We start from the raw sequence: 22,291 nt of genomic DNA, 5'->3' as shown, positions 1-22,291 counted from the left end.
CAAAGCATCAGGCCGCCTCCCTGAGACGAAAGTTACAATCTAGATTTCACGTCTGTAAATAGTTCTTATGGCACACAGGCTTGTCCCAGTCCAGCTCTCCTCTGTAGAGGGCGGTGGTCCTCCTCTTCCAAACTTTTTTTTGTCTTTTTTTTTTTTGACCAGCCTTAGACATGTCCATGTCCTGATCAGCCAAAACAGACCCAATCCATGGCATTGATAGAAAATAAAGGTTATCTCTTGATATTCACAGTAGAAAAAATTTACAAACAAACATATAATCAGAAAACAAACACCAGATCAGAGAAACAACCAAACAAGCTGACAAAAACTGGAGGAAACGTGGAAAGGCCTTGGGATTTGAATGATGACTGTTGTGACTGAGGAGAGAATAGAAAAGGAAACAAAGGAAAAGGGCTTCCTGCTTCAAGAACTATCAACTCATGTCTGCTCTGGATCTGGGAGACTCAACGAAACACGTCAGTTTCAATGCAATTACAAAAGCACGGGTGTCCAGGGTGTAGCTCAGTTCCCCTTGGCCACATGTGGCGTGATTGCAGATATGCACCGTCTGTCTGTCAAGAGGTTTTTAACGTTGCCAAATCGGACTCGTGCTAACTGAGATCACATCCTAAGAATCCCGTATGTGTCCAGAACAGTGTTGAGTGTGAATGGACAGGGCTGGGAGGGTCTGACAGGGAACAGTCACACTAGAGCTACACTTCTCCCGTTGCCCAGGGGAAGACTCTCAAGCAGTTGTACTACTTCAACGAGGACAGACCTCCTGGCATAATGTCAACCTCCTGTTTCTTGGTGTCTATTTTCTTACATTTGATAAGTGCTGTCAGTATGAACCTAAGAAGGGAGATAACAATCTTGAGGGGTTGTGCGGAAAACACTGTGTTTCCCGATTGCCGCAGCAATAAACTCTCAGAGTACAATGTTTGGAGTCACAAAGAGTCAAATTGATCAGGGTTGTCTTGGGCCAAATCGCTGCCCGTGGGTAAGAGAGCTTCCACACTGGGACACAAGGGAGAGTAGATAGGAAATAAGGAGGGGTGATGGGGGTGTTAAAAAAAAAGAAATTCAGCAGTTTTGGGACTTATATGTCAAAATTCAGCTCTTCTATTGTTTGAAATGATGGGATACTGAGTGACTGATGGGGAGGATTCAGCCTCCTTAGACCAATTCCTCCATATGCACTGAGGTAGACTCTGGCCAAACACAAAGACATCAATGACAACAACTTACTAACTTACTAGCGCTCCTTCTGCTCATCACTAGCGACTCCACTTGTACAATGACAAAACACACGGCTTCCACAACGCTCCCGAAACACCCTTAAAAAAATGCTCAACTAAAAAGCCAACTGGGTTCTTCTTATACAATGAATAATTATAATAAAATAAATAAGATATCTGGTATCTCAAAGACATGGGCACCATCTGAATTAAAAATTGCATATGCTTGTGTATGCCTCCGCAAGATGGGAAACATAGGTTAGAGGACGAGACAAAATGTCCGCCGTTTTCTTTCTGCTGAGGTCATGTACACACACACAACCGAGGGGCATCAAGATTTTGTTTTCTTCCTTCTTCCATTCCCCCAAACTATGTCACAGATTATTTACAAAGCACGACGGCCCAAAACTGTAGCTCTTCCAACGTAATGAGCTAAAATCCTCGCCTCTGAGTGCCAACGAGGTGGTTTAAACAGCAAAGATGATGGCTAATCCACAGTGTAATTACTAAAGAAATGAGTGAACTCGCCGTTCCCATCGCTACACTGACAAGCTAACCAAAATTAGCCACACCGCCTGAGAGACCATTCTCGCCCCGCGCATACAGTGAGTAAATAGTGCCAAACCTCTGCAAAAATACAACACGAGTTCACAATGTAGCTGTAATTCATCTCTTTCTCGTCTACCTGCATATTAAATAAAATGCAAAGAGAGCAGGGAGGCCTGTGTGTGTTTGTGTGTGTTTTTTTTGTTTTTTTTTTTTTTGCACTAGCCAATAGGGATTAGCCTGAACGTGGCTCTGAATTTTAGAAGGCACTGGTGAAGGATGGAGGCAGCTTCTCCGCTCTATTGACTCCCAATTCTGCAGGTTACATGTTGCTGACAGAAAGCCGCCAACACTTTGGCTAAAACTATAAGTGCTGAATGCTGATTGGCTAGTTTGGCTACCACACAGGTCTGTGTAAAGAACAAAACGTTATCTTCCACTTGTCTTCTGACTGTTTCTTCCTGTCCATGTGGGCAATGGATCTCAGCTCTCACAGCCCACCTTAGTTGGAGAGGGGAGGGGCTCACTGTGGAATTCAAAAGGGATCTTGGAGGATCTGATGTCAAACTAAGATGGCTTTTGGGCTGTGACTCAAGATAAACTATCTACATCAATAGTTTTCAAACCAGTCTTGAGACCCACAGCACTGTTAGGTGCCAGTTATTCCTGCCTCCAAACAGTTTTTAGACCTGGAACAGGTGAACGTTATGAGTAACCAGGTAGAATAAAAAAAAAACAACCCTGCACTACTGTGGGTCCATGAGGACTCGTTTAAAAACCACTGGTCTAGAGTACACGGAAAACTAAATTATTTCAAGAGACCGCACACAAAAATCAGGTACCAACAACTCCAACGCCTTGATCTACTTCTCTCTGATCTGCAGCTTTGTCTTTTAGTCATGGGCAAAGGTTCGGCCTACATTATGAGAAGGAAGGGTGGCAGACAATGTTTCTGACTGGGGACAGGAGGCCCACATGCACTGGAATAACCAAGATTTCTGACTTCTGCAAAATGTTAATGAAGAATTTCTTCTCCTGTAGATGTTGAAGATGACGTGTCTGCCACAGCATCTGTGTCTACAAAGCTTAAAGAAATAAGCAGCGATGCCTTTCTTGTATGTATGCTGGTTAAGGTACGGTGAAGGGCATTGTGGTATGCCAACAGGCAGGCAAAACAGGAGGATGAGGGGAACTAGCAGACTGAACTAAATGCTGGAATGCCTGACCTGAGAAAAACTGCTGCTGTACATCGTGTCCTGACTGCCGTACTACATTTGATAGGAGGGTGAATAATGGGATCATCACCAAACTCTTTCTCTCTTGCACGCGCGCGCGCGCGCGCACACACACACACACACACACACACACACACACACACACACACACACACACACACACACACACACACACACACGCACACCATGGACTGAAATGCCTATCTCTCTGCTGCCTACTGTTGACTCTGAACGCAGTTGCAAATTTCCGGGTCCTTCTCCAGCCCTCAACCACAGGTGGTGGAAAATTCCTCTGGCCTTGATTCTAAGCAGTGGGTGTGACAGCCAATGGGAATCCTTAAGGAGACAGAGGAAGGAGAGAGTGGGCCGAGCAAACCTAGTTGAATGACGACAACATAGGATGGGGATGGCCAGATTATATGAATTCATTAAAACCCCATAACATCATCTCTTAGGTTTTCGTACAGTGTTGGATCTCAGGTCAGGTGGGAAGGGAATACTACGGCTCTGCCTTTGAGCTTCCCAGGGCTTAGCACCGATCACAGGTTCAGTTAAACGTTGTTTTATAGAAGAAAAAAAAACGGAGCTAGCCCCGACTGTAGGCAGGAAGATCATTTTTTTCCATCCTTTTTTTCAACAATTGGGGGACAACTGGCATCCATCTCCGACCCTGCTTGAACTCAAGCGGCACCAACAACACTTGACAAGCACTACTTTTAAGACAACACAAGGAGGTACGATGCTAGTCCTGGACGAGCTCTTGACACAGTCTCTAACCTCACAGACAAAATAACACCCACCGGCAGACAATCGACAAAAATCACACGAACGTTGTAAACGTACAATAACAACACACACCAAGACCTCGACTTCAGCTCGGTCAGACCAGGGAGACAGCCAACATCAGAGACAAACTCGCACCCGGTTCAACTTTGACCTAGAAAGACCTCATTACCCTTTTATAAAAACTTTTTTGGTTAATGTTGTTGTTTTTTTTTTCCTTTTTTTTGTTTTAAAGTGACTTCCCATTGACAGTGGCTCTCAGTGGGAACAGGTTTACTTGGGGGGGGGGGGGGGGGGACACATGCTGTGAATCGATAACGTTCGAGGGCGATCCATTTCCACAAGCCTGTCCACTTGGACAGAATACTAAAAGAAGGGCTGGAGGTGTAAGACACACAGAGAGCACTGATGGTAAAGTAGTGTGATTACTGGGGCTAGAAATATAAGAAATTAAAAAAAAAACAAACAAAAAAACGTTTTACCAGCAAAGCTTCTGATGAAAAATATGACAAATATGAACTATATACAAAAACATCAATATTTCATATATTATATATAAAATATTGATACATAAATACCAATATTCCATATATACTATATATATTATATATATTTCTTTACCCACTAAAATATATCAAAGCAGCAGCTATTGGTCAGTCTGAGGAACTCTTTTGTCCAATTCTTAACTGTTTAAATATCCTTCAGCGATATTGTGAGGACACAGAAATAAAACAGAAAGAAAGAGAGAAAAGAGGGAAAGAGAGAAAATAAAAAATAAAAGCAAATAAATTAAAACTATTCACCAAACACCCGATGAATCTGTGTGTAGTTTGGAATTCTGCAGAACCGAAAAACAAAAACAAAAAAAAATCCTCTATGAGTAGACATTTGTTCTAGGATCAAGTCTTTGCGGGTCATCCCACCGTTCCAAACAGTTCCAAATGATTAAGTCATTGTTCAAAGGAAATAAGTACAAGCACTGATAGACACTTCTCTTTGTTTATAGGCCACATATAAAAAGGCCACTATCTGAGTAAAAGATTTCACTTGAGGGGAGAGGGGTGGGGGGGCAACAAGGAAATGCAGATTGGTAGGGTACCAGAGGAGAGGAAGGACAAGTCTTGAGAGGTTGAGCATGAGCAGCCTTCTGGTTGTCTAAGGTTTGTTGTGTTCACAGTTTTTTTCCATTTTTCTTGTTTCCGTTGCACTTGAGTCCTGGAAACTTGGCAATAGTGAAAAACAACAGATATAGATAATATGGTAAATAGAAAGTCCAACTTGACGTGGGTGGAGTTAAAAAAGTGTTATACCATGTTTGCATCCCTCGCTTGCCTGTGCTCGGCAGCCGTGAGGAAGAAAATAAAAAGTCCTGAGATCCATTTCTTTTTGTGAAGGTCTTCTGCAAAAACTAATGGGAGGAAAAGAAATAGAAAACGTGAGGGGGAAAGGAGGAGGATCGAGGAAATGGACTAGAGGGGAATGAAGGTGAAGGGGCAGCTTTTGGTGGTGGTACAGGTGTAGGGGCAGGGTAGGGGACAGTTTCAAACAAGTTCATCAAGGAAACAGGAAATGTTAGGAAGGGCTGGATCTGGGCAATGATAAAATTCGTCCATTTTTCTTCCCACCGTTCATGTGCGTGTAGGGGACATGCTCCTCATAGTTCCCCCTGAGGGCCACCGAGGGCCCGCTGTCCCTGCCCAGGCTCTCCTCCCTTTGGGAGTACGAGGAGGGGTCCAGGGGGATACTCTCCATGTTGTCCAGGTCCAAGTCGAAGTCCTCTGTCTCGGGGACTTTGTTCTCCTCGCTGTAGAAGAAGGAGACTTCCTGGAAGGATGGATGCAGGTCCTCCCGTAGCATCTCGATGATCTCGTGGAACATTGGCCGCATCTTGGGGTTGTACTGCCAGCACATCTGCATCAGGCTGTGCCTGCGGAGGCGGAGAACACATGGAAAGATAACAAAAACACACTTTTAAGCTGGATTGAGGAGATGTGGGAAGGTTGCGGAGGATAGGCAAAAAAGGGGAAAATATGAATGATGGAGAAAGAGGAACCTGAAGCTCAATGGGGAGGGTGTGGAACGAACTTGGCTATGGTAATGATTCAAACTGCTTCAACTGGGCCACCCATGCTGAGGGCACAATGCTCTTAAGGTACTTTAAGTATTTAAGGATTAAATAGTCCCCCAGAATGCATATTATGTGTATCACATTTGATCAAATCATAGCATAGCTCCATAGTCAATCAAATAGCATATGACTCATTAAGGACCCCAAAACTAACTATAGCCACTAACTACTACAAAAGCTGAACTCAAACTACAGAGAAGAACACAGGTTCATCACTGAGGGTATCAGATAATCACCCTCTGGTTGAGGTTTTGTTGAATAAGCCTCACGGTACCTTTCTTTGCACAAAATAGATATCAATGTGTAAAGTAGTGGAGGTTTCACACAGTGAGATTGGGATGAAAATACTGCCCGTCTTTACTCACATCCTCTCAGGGCAGTTCTCCGGCCGATCCAGGTAGCCTCCGTCCATGACGAATTTGAGGACCTGCTCGTTGGATAAACCCTGGTAAGGCTGCTCTGCTAGCGTACTGATCTCCCACAGCACCACGCCAAAAGACCTGCAGACATGCACGCACGCACACACAGGCACACACACATACACACACATAAGCATACAACATTCACAGAGAGGCACACAACACACCACGGATGTGATGGGGAATTTAAAAAATTGGGAGAAAAGACAGGAAAGCAGAGATTTCCGAAAATGTGTATTTAGCTGAAAGTTGAAGCCACTCTCTGGTGTTAGTGACCCACCAGCAGTCAGAGTGAGCGGTGAAGACTCCATCCTTCAGAGACTCTGGGGCCATCCACCTGACTGGCAGCAGGCCCTTTCCGCCCTTACGATAATAATCTGTCTCGTAGATATCTCGCGTCATACCAAAGTCTACAAGTGGGAGCACACAAGAAATGGAGAAAGAGAGCAGACAGAGAGGAAGAGGAGAGAGGGCGTTGCTGACTGAGGGGGTTTAAATTCAAGGTTATTTTATTGTTAGTAGAGTAACAGCAGTTTCCTGTATTGTTTATAATAATGTAATTTTAATAGATTATAATGCAAATATAATAGAGTCTAAAGCAAAAACTTGTTTAATCTAGTCCATTTAAAATTAGGCTTGTCAATAACTACACACTGGTAGTTTTTTCCAAGTCAACAAAATTACAAAACCATCAGAAAAAAAAAATATGGAAAAAAAGAGAAATGGAGCTACAGTACCTCCAATCTTGACGGTAAAGTCCTCTGCGACCATACAGTTCCTGGCAGCCAGGTCTCTGTGGACAAACTTCTTGGCGTTGAGGTAGGCCATGCCGTCTGCAATCTCTGCCGCCATCTGGATCATCTCCTTCAGTGTGGGCGGAGGACGGCCTGATGGGTTGTTCTGGAAAATACACACACACGGAGCGGCTCAGTTATACACTATAAACATCTCATCATTAAACTCTATTTTTGTGTAACACGATCAGCCAAAAAGTCAGGCCTCATCCAGTCTGTTGGATCAGATCAACCGTGTGTGGAGTTAGTTCTCTTTCACAGCATTTGTTTCATGTCTCACTATGGGAACGCCTCCTGTGTGACCTCATCAGAAGCTTCAATAACATTATGCCAGCCGCAATCTGCTGGCACTAGTGATGTTTATGTCAGGAGGGTATGGGACCCTCCTCCTATATATTGGGCTGACATAGCATCAGTTGTCATTCAAAAACCCCTTCTCGCGTCTCACAGACGCCTGTTGACAACTGTGCTATTGGGTGCCAAGCTAAACTGTCCATGGACTTGAGTGCACAACTCGCTCACTGGGTGCTTCATTCCCAGCTGTACAGTTGCACACTAGGTCACGAACAGTAGCAATACTCTTTTATAAATAGTCTTATGGTGAAGCAGCAATACTTTACGAAACGGAAATAGCAATACTTCCACCAATAAAGAAGCAATACTTTTCACCAGTGATTAAAGTGGGCCGGAGCTACCCGGATCCCGACACCGGCACTTCCTCTCCTCCCCCAAGTCAACCGGAGCTGAGATCCGGCACTCTGTAGACAGGAGTAATTTCAACCTTTTTGTCACAGTAAAATTTAAAACAAAAAACATGATGCAGCCAATTCACAAGCATTACAAAATAAATCGCAAATAAAGTCGTTCCTCTATTTTTATACTACTTTACTTTTTCTAAAAGTTTGAATGATATCGCGTCCTCACGTGACCCGCACCTGCCTGCTGTGTGGCTTCACCAGACTTGACATCAAAAGAGACTGGCTTCACACTCACGGGTCAGGGTCAGTTCACCGCACCAGGCAGACAAGACTCGAGAGAGCATCAACCTGCTACCTGCACTATTATCTTGGATTGGGGGGCATAAGAGTGAGTATCTTCAGTGTATTTCCAATAGTATTTCCAATAGTTTTGTCTAGCTCTGCTGTGGTTTTCATTCAAGCAACTAACGTTAGCGAACGTAACGTTAGCTAGCTAGCTAACTAGCTATCTTCCACCCGGTAACGTTGCTACCTAGTTGCTGGCTAGTTGTTTGAATGCTGCTAGGCAAGCTAACTATCGGTAGCGTCCGGTAACGTTACCGGTAGCTAGCTAGTTATGTTTGTCCAACCTTAGCTCTGGCCATGCAATATTTTCATTCAAATAACTAACTAGCTAGCAAACGTTAGCTACCGGTAGCTATTATTAGCTAACAATGCTAACGTCGGGACTGCTGGACCAGTGGTTAGCTAGCCTAACGTTAGCTAGCTACCTATCACTTCCGCACTTTTGCCCACCTCTCTAATACAGAGATCCCCCACTTACCAAATCCCACTTTAACCCCTGCTTTTCACTAGTAAAGGTAGCAATACCAACACGTAGCAATACCTCCAGAAGAGTAGAAGAGCAGCACTACATTTCGCCACTATGGTAGCGGTGAAAAATGCAATAGCACCCCCGAAAGCTTTATTCTCGCCCGGTAGCCTTAGCCTCCACTGACGAGTGTATCCACTGCACTGCTTTCCCCATAAGCTAACCTGGACCGAGCTGGGCGGAGGCAGACCCCCCCCCCACCGCTCCCGATCCATGTTTTCCCATTGCAAGAGACAGACAAAGGATACATGGGCTTCACTGCTGCTTATGCCTTCCTGGAAAGATGCGGACAATGATGGGGAAGAGTCGGCCTACTCAGAGCTCCTGTTGTCTAATGAGAGGGAGGAAGAGGAATCCATCTTCCTGGCTACCACTCGCAGGGCTGCAAAGCCCTCTGCTGCCGGGCAATTGAGTGATGGAGGTGACCAGCCTTCATTGTTGCCTCCCCTAGCTCGACTTGGAGAAATGTGCAAGCGCACAGCTGCCAGACTCAGCATCCCATGATCTCGGTTTGATGGCAAGAAATTGCCTAAGGCGAAGAAGATGGGAAAGCACCTGCTGCCTATTTTCCTGGAGCTACTCAACGAGATAATGGTAAATGGTAGAAGGATACATCATACAGCGAGAAACACCCCATTATGGGTGGTTCTCTGTTGGATTGTGAGGGGATGGAGTCCGATGGCTTCCGCCAGATGCCCCCACAGAGCCACTGGTAGCGGCCCACCTTCAGCTGAAGACCTCCCTGTCTTCTTCGGTTCCATCTCTCCCTTCCAAGACAAACCGCTTCCTGTCTAGCCTCAGCGATAAGTGTTACAAGGCAGCGGCTCTGTCAGTAAGAGCCCTCAATGCCTCTTTCTACGCTCACAGCTTACCAAGCTGAACTAGAAGAGGATGCATTGAGATCTGATTGCCCAGACCACATTTGGTGGTGGTGCATATGGCCACATTCTTTTAGCAGAAAGAACACAAATGTGTCCTGGGCCACACGGAAGGACCGCCTACTCAATTGACATCCTCTGTGGAAGTACGTAATCATTCACACGCCAACGGTGTCATATTATGGTCTTTTCAGATGGTAAGCAACACTCCCCCTGTGTACCTGCTTGGATCTGCGGGGTCTCAAAGCACTCCATGTGTGAATAGACAGGTAGACAAGTGCTCTGCGAGTAAATGTCTGGCGCTCTACGCATCGTAATCATGGAAATGGCTTCTGTGCACTACTGTATATCTGCCGATGCAACTGTATTTTCTTTATAGGCTATAACATCTTAAAATATATCTTCTAGACATATTGAAAGAGAGTTTAACTAAATAACATAATTATTAACTTTCAAATTAGTTCAGTTTTCAGTTTACTAGTGAGTTGAGTGAGGTATATATATATATATATATTTCTATATATATATCACGGCAATGATCAGTTTCTCATTCATTTTGTGGGGTGACACTGTATGTCACATAGAAAAAAGTTCAAGACAATTCACTCTGGCAGTGGGCGGATGTGTGCATGGGACGAGCACGACCGCGACAGTTTCACAGGATTGTGCCCGTTTGTCGCTCCACCTGACAGATTGCATGTAGCGTTTTTCCAATCAATCTTAGATCAAACTTGAGTGTGACGAAAGCTCTGATTGGCTAACCCCAACTTATCAGAGGCAGGCGTTCCTGGACCTTAACCAATCAGAGGCAGGCATTCCCGAATTCGGTTGGAAAAAAGTCTCTCGCTGGCTGCTCGCCTCTCATTGCAAATGAATTACTTACTTTGGCGCTTCAATCGCTCCCCATCTGAAAAGACCATTAAAGTGTGAAACTACAAGAAGCTACAACAACATGCTGCATGGGAGGTGCATTGCTGTCTCCTGCCAGTTAAAAACAATGAAGTAACACAACAATGAAGCAAGACATAATCGACTTCCTGGCAACATACAACAACTGTTCTCAGATAGAGAGGGTGGGTATAATAATTTAAGAGGAATACTGAAATTTAAAAAACAAAGTATTCGCACCACTTGCAAAAGTATGTGTATTTCTTACTGTGGAGTTAGCCTGTGGAAGGGTTTAGATAAAGAACTCAAGGAAAGCACAAGTTCAAATCATTTCACAAAAAAGGCACCAAAAAACGGTTTTAAAGAGGTATGAAGATGAGGAGGAGGCCTTGGTTCTCTCGTGACAACGATACGTTGGTAGATGCTATTCTTGTTTTTCCTCAGTTTTATTTTTGTGGTTGGGGATTTTTTTTCCAGTATTGTATTGCTGTCACCATTCTTTGATTAATGGGACACCATTATAATTGCTCTTATTATCTAGGTTTCTTTTTTGCTTGTTTTCGGTATTTTTATTGCTTTAATTCCTTTGCTTACACACACACACACACATTAATTTCATCTTTTCCACTATTTTTCTTATTTTTATTCCATTTTTAATTTCTGTCATTACTATTGTTTTTTTTTTTGACTCATTGACAAGGTAAGTCATTAAGGCATCCGCTGATGTGTAAAAAAAAAAGTGTATTAATGAGACTGTATAGATTGAGCATCAGAGAGGGGGCAGGATATTTTAAGTAGAAACCTCCTTCTGCTCCATTTCGAATATGTAACCTTTGTTTGTTTGCTGTGTTTAAAATGATTACATTTTGCTTTCTATGTTTGAAATAAAGACCTACATACCTAATCTGGTCTTTGCAAATGGAAATGATGTATGTGTTTATTTGCATATAAAGAGGGGAAGTGAGATCCGATCACAAGTGGTCACTTGAGACGCACGTGGAGACTCATTCTAATGCCAGGTGTGAACTGACGTTCTTAGTGCTGTCCATTTGTGATTGGATCACCCAAAACCCATGTTAATGCCAGGTGTAAATGGGGCCTCAAAGTCAGCCTGACAAAGTACAGGCAACCTTTGTTCAATAAGGAGGGGCAGAGATTGGTTTGATCTAACGTGTAATTGTGTATACCTTAATCCAAGTAAGGTTGAGCGAACATATTGAGCGAACATATGTGCTGTTTTTCAGCGACACCCTGCTTTGCATTTACACTGTTGTGCACATTTATACCGTGGAATACAGCTGCGGCCTTTTAATGTCACGGAGCACAACCATATCACAGGACTATTTTTCAAACAATGCTAAGTTGAATGATATGTACCTCAGAGTCGGGCCGGAGACAGCGCAGGTAGCTCTTCAGGTCACCGTGGGTCATCAGCTCCATCACAACCAGGGTGGGCTGGCCCTTGGACACCACGCCCAAGAGACGCACCTGCATAAACACACACACACACACATGGTCCCGCACATGCAAACTAACCATGTAGGCGATGCTGAAAATGGGTGGGTTTTCATTGCTGTTCCCATGCTCAGTTAATGATGTCACTGTCAAATGTCCAAAGAACCAAACTCTCACCTCTAGTCTGTTAAATTCAGTGTGATGAATGTAAATTGAAAGTAGACTATGAAAGTGAGCATTTAATTTTTGGTATCAACTAAGACGAGAATCCAACCCAGTGAGTTCTTACATGATCAACATCTTCCTGTGACTAGTTCACAAGCCAAATAGAGAGAGTCACCTACGTTTAAACTGCCTGGTTACTCTAAGCAGACACATAGAAAAATCAACATTATAGATTAGTGGCTAGTTGTTAAGTGCTTCAACCTTCTACTGCAGCGATTCAAAGCTTGACATGGTTTTCATTGTTATATTTATGATGGAATGGGTTTGAAGGGGCATGGCTGATAACAGGAGTTTAAGATAGCAGTTTGAGAAAAAGATATCAGGTGTGGGGACCACTGCCATACCACGTGGTGACAGCTGAAAGCCTTCATGACAGAGGCCTCGTTAAGGAACTCGATCCTCTCTCTCAGGCTGGCTGATTCGTTGACTGTCTTAACAGCCACACGCGTATCTGGTTCACCCTTGACAATGTCCTTGGCAAGTCCCTCGTACACCATGCCAAACGAGCCCTGACCCAGCTCTCTGAGAACCGTGATCTTCTCCCGAGCGACCTCCCACTCATCTGGGACGTAGACTGTGCACACAGCAAAGAGACACACACACACACAGAATTCAGTTATGTTGTAGCGTGGACAATTCCCCATGGGCGACATCTTTTTTTCCCTTTTCCTCCCCAGTGGAAAAAGAAATACCTCAGCTCATACCTGTAGAGATGTTGGGACTGCATAAAAATAGCATATGGGGTTCCAGTCCCTTTCCCTGGCAGTATTATTGACATGCTCCATCCACCGAGACAGGCTCAGGTGCACTTTTGAGTAAAGCTCACAGAAAAGTGTCTTACCATCGTTGGCGCTGAGGTATTCTGGGTTAGAGGAGGCGATTAGTGGTCCTGTGGGGCCCTCAGTTTGCCTGTAACAAATGCAGAGATTAGTCTGAAATACATCAAAATGTGCATTTAGATCTGAGCCCCCTTTGGCATGTAATGGTTGTACTTAATTTGATCTGGCTCACATTCCAGACAGGAATCAGAAACCAAATACTGTATGATCACTCCTGGTTACAGGTTAGCACCTCCAACTAATTGGCTTAAAAACCCAGCTTCAAGTTTCAGAGAACACCCTATTTAGGGTCTCTTTTGCATCCAAAGATCTCAACTGTGCTGCTTACGTTTCCAGCAGTGGGAAATGTTTTGATAGGCAAAACGTTTCATATCAGTCAAATAATTTCTTACTTCTTCTTGAAGATCACGAAGACTCCACCTCCGACAAAAAGCAGCAGGATGAAGCAGATGACCGGACCAATCACAATCTTAAATACACCAGTGTCCTCTGCAACAAAAACAGCAGCCATTGGTTAGCTGACTTTATCAGTGACAGGGCCGGCATGGCAAGATTTATACAAAAAAAGAATACAAATGTTAGTGGAATTTGGGATGACAGCTGAAAAAGTGAGGCTGTGATTAACACATCTAATTCTCTTGTATACTGCTGTACTTTAGATACTGTGCATACTTGTGAAGTAACTGAATTATTGAAGTGGAAACTGCAGACGTTTTTGAAGGCCAAAACTAGCTTCTGCAAAAGTCAATGTAAATGTCTCCAGAATCTATTTTTCCCTTTTTCTCACCAACTGTCAATTGTACTTGGCCAATTACCCCACTCTTCCGAGCCGTCCCGATCCCTGCCTCACCCCCTCTGCCGATCCAGGAGGGCTGCAGACTACCACATGCCTCCTCCGATACATGTGGAGTCGCCAGCCCCTTCTTTTCACCTGACAGTGAGGAGTTTCACCGGGGGGATGTAGCGTGTGGGAGGATCACACTATTCCCACTATTCCCCCCCAGTTCCCCCTCCCCCCCCGAACAGGCGCCCCGACCGAGCAGAGGAGGCGCTAGTGCAGCGACCAGGACATATACCCGCATCTGGCTTCCCACCCGCAGACATGGCCAATTGTGTCTGTAGGGATGCCCAACCAAGCCGGAGGTAACACGAGGATTTGAACCGGGATCTCCATGTTGGTAGGCAATGGAACAGACCGCTATGCTACCCGGACGCCCCACTGTCTCCAGAATCTTAACAGTGCGTACACACTCACATGGTGGTTCAACACATCCTGTATCCATCTACTTTCTGAATGTACAGTAGCGTTTTCTCCCGAGTGAAAAACTTCAAATTTGTTTGTGTTTTTATGTGCTGTCCTCAGTAGGTTATTTTTCTTGTTCGTAAATGTAGATTTCTTTGTTGTTCCTGGAACAAATTTGGTTTTACAAATGCAACAGGAGCCATCCCAGGTACACGCAGGTATAAAACACTTATGTGCACACCAGCACATAAGTGTTTGAGCATACATCATGCTGAAGACACTTGCTTTAAGGTAACACAATATTGTTTGTTTGGAGAAAAGGATCCAAGTTATCAGTCTAGCTGCACCCTCTTTTCTCTAGATAACACACATTCTCTCCCTTTCTCTCCTGAACAAAGATGCAGGCAACCCACTCAACCACTCATCAGCAAAAGCACACACGCATACAAACACAAACACACTGACAAACAATCCCACTTTCATCTTTAACTGCCTCGGAGGCATTTCAAATGTCAATTAATTTGGTACTGTTTTCATTTATGGATTTGTGGATTTTGTTGAATTTTTGATGTTGCTTGGTCTCTGCTGCCTAATTTTTTTTCTTCTTTGTCATCTTGATAATGTTCTTTTTGGTGTTTCTTTTTTTTTTTAATCCCTTTGGGATTTTTCAGTCTCACCTGCAAAATATGCATGTCTTCCCCCCCCCCTCTTTATTTTTCAAGTGTTTTTATCTTTTGGGCGGATGTACATATACACAAAGATGAATCCTAACCACCGTCTTTCATCTGTCATCGAGCACTTAGTGACTCCACAGCGATATGTTTCCATTCCATTCTATTATCCAAGCCGCTTATCCTAAGTAGGGTCACGGGATGCTGGAGCCTATCCCAGCAGTCATTGGGCGGCAGGCAGGGAGACACCCTAGACAGGCCGCCAGTCTATCACAGAGCCGACACATTCACACCTAGAGACAATTTAGTATGGCCAATTCACCTGACCCACATGTCTTTGGACTGCAGGAGGAAACTGGAGCACCCGGAAGAACCCACAGACACGGGAGAACACGCAAACTCCACACAGAGGATAAACTGGGATGACCCCCAAGGTTGGACAACCCCGGGGTTTGAACCCAGGACCTTCTTGCTGTGAGGCAACCATGCTAACCACTGTGCCACCGTGCTGCCAGCTAGTATATGTATACTAAGGCTAACCAGATTAAGACACAACACTTCCTCTGACTGAGGTCTCATCATACTGTCATTGGTATCACATGAAATAGTTGACATGCCAGTTAATGAGTTAGATATAGACTCCAGCCTTACTGTCTGGCATGAAGAAGTAGGTGCTGTCTGTAAAAGAGCCGTTTCCTGCCAGGGAGGTGGCCCGAATCTTCACACTGTAGTTCCCAGGGTGCACCAGCCGCAGTTTAGTACCACCTGATTTCATGTAGGCTGGACGTGACACACAGGCTTTGAGAGTCTGGGGAAGAAAAGAAAAGAAAAAAACAATACACAAATTCAGCACCAGTGAGATTAGTTACTGATCTATTCACTGTTGGTGTCATCAGCAGTAGAACCTGGTTAATCCAAACCCTTTGAGTATTTATGCCCTTTGGGAAACAGAAATGTTAGCAATCCTAAAAAGCACTGACAGTATAGCTCATCCATCCATCCATTTTCCAAGCCGCTTATCCTAATTAGGGTCGTGGGATGCTGGAGCCTACCCCAGTAGTCATTGGGCGGCAGGTGGGGAGACACCCTGGACAGGCCACCAGTCCATCTCAGGGCACACACATTCACACCTAGGGCCAATTTTAGTAAATCTGAGTCACCTGATCTACATGTGTTTGGACTGTGGGAAGAAACTGGAGCATCCGGAGGACACCAACGCAGAGAGGGGAGAACGTGCAAACTCCACACACAGGACGACCTGGGATGACCCCCAAGGTTGGACAACCCCGGGGTTCGAACCCAGGACCTTCTTGCTGTGAGGCAACAGCGCTAACCACTGCACCACCGTGCCACCCCAGTATAGATCAATGATTAGTTAAAGCATGAACTGTGTATGCAAGATAATTTGAAATTGACTGAAGAAGACTTTTAATTAATGAATAAAGGTTAAATATCACACACACACACACACACAAAAAAAAAGACAGCAAAAAGATCCTACCCCCTCTCAATCCGGACAGGCTTTGCACAATTTGCATGCTGCATATACAGTGGGGAAAATAATTATTTGACCCCTTGCTGATTTTGTAAGTTTGCCCACTTACAACGAGTGCAACAGTCTATAATTTTAAGCGTAGGTTCATTTTAACAGTGAGAGACAGAATATGACCAAAAAAAGTGGAATAAGACGTATGAATTTTATGAATTTATTTGCATATTTTTGGTCCAAAATAAATATTTGAACCCCTGGACAAACACAATGTTAATATTTAGTAGAAAAGCCATTATTGGCCAGCACAGATGTCAAACGGTTTTTAGTTTGTGACAAGGTTTGTGCACATTTCGGCAGGGATGTTGGCCCACTCCTCCCTGCAGACAAGCTCCAAATCGTTCAGGTTTCGAGGCTGTCGCATGGCAACCCGAATTTTAAGCTCCCTCCAAAGATTTTCGATTGGATTCAGGTCTGGAGACTGGCTAGGCCATTCCAGAAGCTTGATGTGCTTCTTCTTCAGCCACTCTTTGGTTGCTTTGGCGGTGTGCTTTGGGTCGTTGTCGTGTTGGAACACCCATCCACGACCCATCTTCAGCGCTCTCACTGAGGGAAGGAGGTGCTGGTCCAGAATTCCACGGTACATGGCCCCGTCCATCCTCCCCTCAATGCGATGGAGTTGTCCTGTCCCCTTGGCTCAAAAGCACCCCCAAAGCATGATGTTGCCACCCCCATGCTTGACGGTGGGGATGGTGTTCTTTGGGTTGTACTCCGTGTTCTTCACCCTCCAACCACGGCGAGTTGAGTTGAGCCCGAAAAGTTCTATTTTGGTCTCATCCGACCACATCACCTTCTTCCAGGCCTCTTCTGAGTCATCCAGGTGTTCACTGGCGAACTTCAGACGGGCCTGTACATGTGCCTTCTTGAGCAGTGAGACCTTGCGTGCACTGCAGGATTTTAATCCATGACGGCGTAGTGTGTTACTAACCGTTTGCTTTGTAACTGTGGTCCCAGATGCCTTCAGGTCATTAACCAGTTCCCCCCTTGTGGTTCTGGGATGATTCCTCACCGTTCGCATGATCAGGGACACCCCAAGAGGCGAGATCTTGCGTGGAGCCCCAGACTGAGGGAGGTTGGCGGTGGTGTGGTGTTCCTTCCATTTCCTGATAACTGCACCGACAGTTGTTACTTTCTCTCGAAGATGCTTTCCAATTCTCTTGTAGCCCATCCCAGCCTTGTGCAGGTCTACAATCTTGTCCCTGGTGTCCTTAGACAACTCTTTGGTCTTGCCCATGATGGAGATGTTGAAATCTGATTGATTGGGTGTGGACAGGTATCTTTTGTACAGGTAACGAGGTGATGCAGGTGTATTTTATGTGGGTAATTAATTGGGATTGGGGGTGCATCGTAAAGAAAAACTAACTGGTTTGTGGGAGCCAGAATACTTGCTGTTTGGTAGGGGATCAAATACTTATTTTTCTAAATCAGGTGGTTATTAATTTTTATAAATTCATATGATGTGATTTTCTGGAATTTTCTTTGGGATTCCCTCTCCCACTGTTAAAATGTATATATGATTAAAATTATAGACTGTTGCATTCTTTGTAAGTGGGCAAACCTACAAAATCAGCAAGGGGTCAAATAATTATTTTCCCCACTGTACCAACAAAGAAACTGGCCAAAACTGAGTTAAAATCCATGAACCAAACTTCTAAGACAAGAGATCGAAGTTTTGGATCAGAGAATTCAAACCAGTGATACTTTTACTCCATTTGATAAATCTGTATAGGAAACGGTCAATGTCATTTTTTTTTAAATCAACACAAACTACAATCTAGAGTGTGCTGCGTATCACTCTAAATAAATCCAAAAGAGTTTGTTTGAGCTGCCAGGGTCTTTTGCTAAGCAGTGTGTTTTCACTGCTGTGCGGTGCAGTCGAGGTGTCATCCGAGACACCAGTCCATCCTGCCACTGCATTCTATTCCTCCCTTCCTCTGTCGCTATAGTAACAGAGCTGCTACTGGCTCCTAGGGTCAGGCAGTGCAGTGATGAATAGCAATGAGAGATGAATCCACACATTCACAGCAAGTAAACAACAGTCACACATGCTCGAGTGTGCGTGAACATAAACACATGTACACGGAAATATCAATAACATACAAACACGCACACATGCATAGCTCAGGAAACAGCACACACACTGGCAGTGTGGGGAGTCTATAAACAAGTATTTCCTTTGTTCCTATATCCATATAAGGTAAAAAGAACAGAACTTGGTTTCTTGCTCCTTCCCTGTTTTCCATGGTGTATTTCCAGATCTATCCCCTCTCTTACTACCTTCCCTTTCTTATATCCCCTTCATGCATTGCTTCTATCTCTCCTCCCTCCATCTTTCACCCCAAAAGCGTCAGATTTGCTCACTCTAACCATCTCTTTTCTTTCTCCCTCCCTTTTTCCTCAGTTCCCCTCTTCACCTCGTGTGCTGACACCCTATCACCCTCGTCCCCGCAGAGTGAATTCAGATCACTCCATCCTCTTCAGTCCAGTGTAAGTAGGTACTGACCTCCAGGTCGCCAACCTTCTTGTAGAACAGTTCATAGAGGATGATGAGGCCATTGGGGGATCGAGGGGCCTGCCACTTAATGAACACAGAGCTGGCATCATCCGGGAGCATCTCGTGGGTCACAGGGCCTGGGATGTCATCGGCTTTGTCTGCGGGGTTTGAAGAGAGGGGCCACAGTTAAGAAACATCAGAATATTTGTATTTTGTCTTGCATAAACAGCTGAGTATGAGACAAAGGAATGTGATGGTAACACTGTAAGTGAACATGTGCATTTGTGCCCAAGTGGTTTGAACTCTACAAATACAAAGGAAGCATGTGAGTGTGTTTGTGTGCGTGTGTGTGGGTGAATGAATGGGTGTGATTAAGAGCAATGCTTGTGTGCATTCTGTAGTCATGTATATGTGTGTGCCCAAGTGGTTTGAACTCTACAAATACAAAGGAAGCGTGTGAGTGTGTTTGTGTGCGGGTGCATGTGTGTGAGAGAATGAATGGGTGTGACTAATGGCAATGCTTGTGTGCATTTTGTAGTCACATTTGTGTGTGTGTGTGTGCAGACAAAATTATGTTATGGCTTGAAGCATTTACAAGGAACAGTGTGTGTGTCTGCGCATGTATGTGCACACGTATAAGGAGTCTTATTCATTCCTTCGATCTTACCCTCAGGCATGGTGCGGGCGCTGACGTAGGTAGCCATGCTGCAGCGGGTGAGGTCGGAGGGATGGTTGCAGGCCAGGATCTCTATCTTATAGCTGGTGAAGTGGTGCAGGTTGGAGATGACTGCCGACTCCTTAGAAAACACCTTTAGCTCCACCTGAGCAACGGGAAAAGGAAAACGTTAGATCACTTCAATGGCATCACTTCAGTCATAACGGATCTCGGTTTAAGCATAAATTGCAACCAGTTTTAAGATTACAGATTATTAAACGGTACTGAGGGTTCTGTCTTCTGCTTTTGAAATAATTTTCCAGGACATTTGAGGGAGTATGTATAATGTACTATATATTATTTTCCATTTGAAAACTATATTGCACAAGTTATACACAAACTCCTATTTTTATCATTGCCACTTTCCAGTACAGATATTAAATCAATCATGACTTTACTTTAAAGTTCGATAATAGGATTCATAACACATGAAATATTTAAGTGCATGTCATATGTACTGGCCAAACGGGGAGGTCAAAAGAAATATGCTCAATCAAATCAAACTTTTAGAGACTTTCACAAGAGTCTTCATGTGTGACTTTCAGGACATTTCTAGGCCAAGTACTCTATTATATTTCATTCATGTTGTCATTTCCTGTATGTTTCGTGCCTGGACTTCACTCATATGTACAGATTTTTAGACATCCAAATTATAAATCGATAAATAAATTAATGAATGAACAGGGTGTGAGACCTTGGAGCCCTCCCCTTCTTCCTCTTCAAGTTTGGGGATGGTGGTGGCGAACGGCAGGCTGGGTGGCGTGGTGATGAAGCGAGGCAGAATCTGGGTGGCGTTTGCCACGCCCACTGAGCGTCGACGACGAGAGGGTCTGGGGAGTCCAGGAGAAAAGGGATCAGTCAGTAAGAGTTAAAAAAAAAAGTCAATGGAGAACACAAACAGCGAAAAACAGATTTCAGTGGAATGCAACGTCGGATTGTTCTCAGATTCTTCCAGAATATCTGTAAAATAAACTGTGAGCCAGGCGAGGGTTTTGCCAAGGTCGCCTGTCTGTTACGTGTCTGTGTTATCCACGCAGAGGGCAAATCTAGTTTACTGTAGCCTCGACAGGACTGTTGACATTGGAGGCAGGGAACTCAGAGGGATTCCATGTGACGGAGTGGAGGAGTGGAGAAGGCTACTTGAGGCCACTCCTCACACGAACCTCAACAATGTGGAGCTGTGCTTCCTGACTGATGTTTAAACTGTAGCAAACCTCGGGCCTCCAGGTAGCGTAGCGGTCTATTTCGTTGCCTGCCGACACGGGGATCGCTGGTTTGAATCCCTGTGTTACCTCCAGCTTGGTCAGGCGTCCTGACAGACACAATTGTCCATGTCTGCAGGTGAGAAGCCGGATGTGGGTTTGTGTCCTGGTCGCTGCACTAGCGCCTCCTCTGGTTGGTCGGGGCACCTGTTTGGGGGGGGGGGGTTGGGGGGAATGGCGTGATACTCCCATGCACTACGTCCCCCTGGCGAAACTCCTCACTGTCAGGTGAAAAGAAGCGGCTGGTGGCTCCGCATGTATCGGAGGAGGCATGTGGTAGTCTGCAGCCCTCCCCGGATCGGCAGAAGGGGTGGAGCAGCGACCGGGACGGCTCAGAAGGGCAAGGTAATTGGCCAAGTACAATTGGGGAGAAAAGGGGGAGGGGGGGGGCAGAAAAAAACTAGCACACCTTCACGACTGCACCTTCAGCTAACAACCCTGGCCTCTGGATGGTGCTAATGAGTCTTCAACTACCTTTTCCCACTGTCATTGTTTTTGGCCCCTCTGGGAAGCAATAAACTTGTAAAAAATGTTTAATTAAATAACTGTGCTTTTGTATAAAGGAGGATGAAATCACCTTGAAAATAAAGCAAACAAGAACACTCTCAATGCTTCCTGAAGAGATTCTACCATTAAAGTGACCTTGAGCAAAGCCCCCCCCCCCCCCAGCCGCTGCAGTGATGTCTGTCTGTGATTGCAGCATGCAGCTCCTAGAGTGAATGTTTGGAACTGAACGTGGGATTTCACAGATGGACCAAACAAACAGATAGAGTATGGGCAGGCGATTTAAAATAATAAAAAAACAAAAACAAACAAAAAACAGGCTGTCTCCCATGTTATCCCATCACGTGGTAAAGATGGAGGGGGCACTGGGAGGACAAGTTACTCTATTGGTCCAGTGTATTTGCGTGACCTTGGCTTAACACTACAGCATGGGATCAAATCCTAGCTGAAGGGTGTGTGTGTGTGTGTGTGTGTGTGTGTGTGTGTGTGTGTGTGTGTGTGTGTGTGTGTGTGTGGCGGTGGTCTAAACAGTGGGGCAGTAGTTTGCATGACTGACTCCAAGACTGGCACGAATGGTGATGGGTACAGTAATCGCTCCACTGGGGGAGAGCAGTAGGTGTGTCTATGAGTGTGTTTGCAAACGGAGCCCCATTTTTGTACAGCTGGGAACCGCTACGGAAGACTGAGGGTGGAGGAGCTAAATGTGTTGCACCCCCCAACCCATAGACATGAATGGGTAGTCAAGGCAGATTTGGCAGGAAGCCATTCTGAGACACACATCATGGTGGCTGGGAAAAACATGGGGTGATCTAATCTGGCCGCATGGAGAGGGCTTTCAGTCCTGCTGATCAGAGAA

The 22,291-nt window shown here is 44.9% G+C and overlaps 1 protein-coding gene across 1 annotated transcript in view; it reads right to left on the bottom strand.

Moving 5' to 3' along the window:
* Positions 1 to 5,374: 5,374 nt before the first annotated feature.
* Positions 5,375 to 22,291, bottom strand: part of insrb (insulin receptor b) — a 34,980-nt gene continuing 18,063 nt past the window's right edge. Inside the window, 12 exon segments of the mRNA XM_056277903.1 lie at positions 5,375 to 5,729; positions 6,296 to 6,430; positions 6,630 to 6,759; positions 7,087 to 7,249; positions 11,856 to 11,966; positions 12,503 to 12,732; positions 13,000 to 13,067; positions 13,390 to 13,486; positions 15,563 to 15,719; positions 18,964 to 19,112; positions 19,622 to 19,775; positions 20,364 to 20,499. Of these exon segments, the coding sequence (XP_056133878.1) occupies positions 5,375 to 5,729; positions 6,296 to 6,430; positions 6,630 to 6,759; positions 7,087 to 7,249; positions 11,856 to 11,966; positions 12,503 to 12,732; positions 13,000 to 13,067; positions 13,390 to 13,486; positions 15,563 to 15,719; positions 18,964 to 19,112; positions 19,622 to 19,775; positions 20,364 to 20,499 (1,885 nt within the window).

The sequence above is a fragment of the Lampris incognitus genome, chromosome 3 (assembly GCF_029633865.1).
Source record: "Lampris incognitus isolate fLamInc1 chromosome 3, fLamInc1.hap2, whole genome shotgun sequence".
In the NCBI taxonomy this organism is placed as follows: Eukaryota; Metazoa; Chordata; class Actinopteri; order Lampriformes; family Lampridae; genus Lampris; species Lampris incognitus.
The sequence above is the reverse complement of the archived record's forward strand: the minus strand, read 5'-3'. Positions and strand labels throughout refer to the sequence as shown.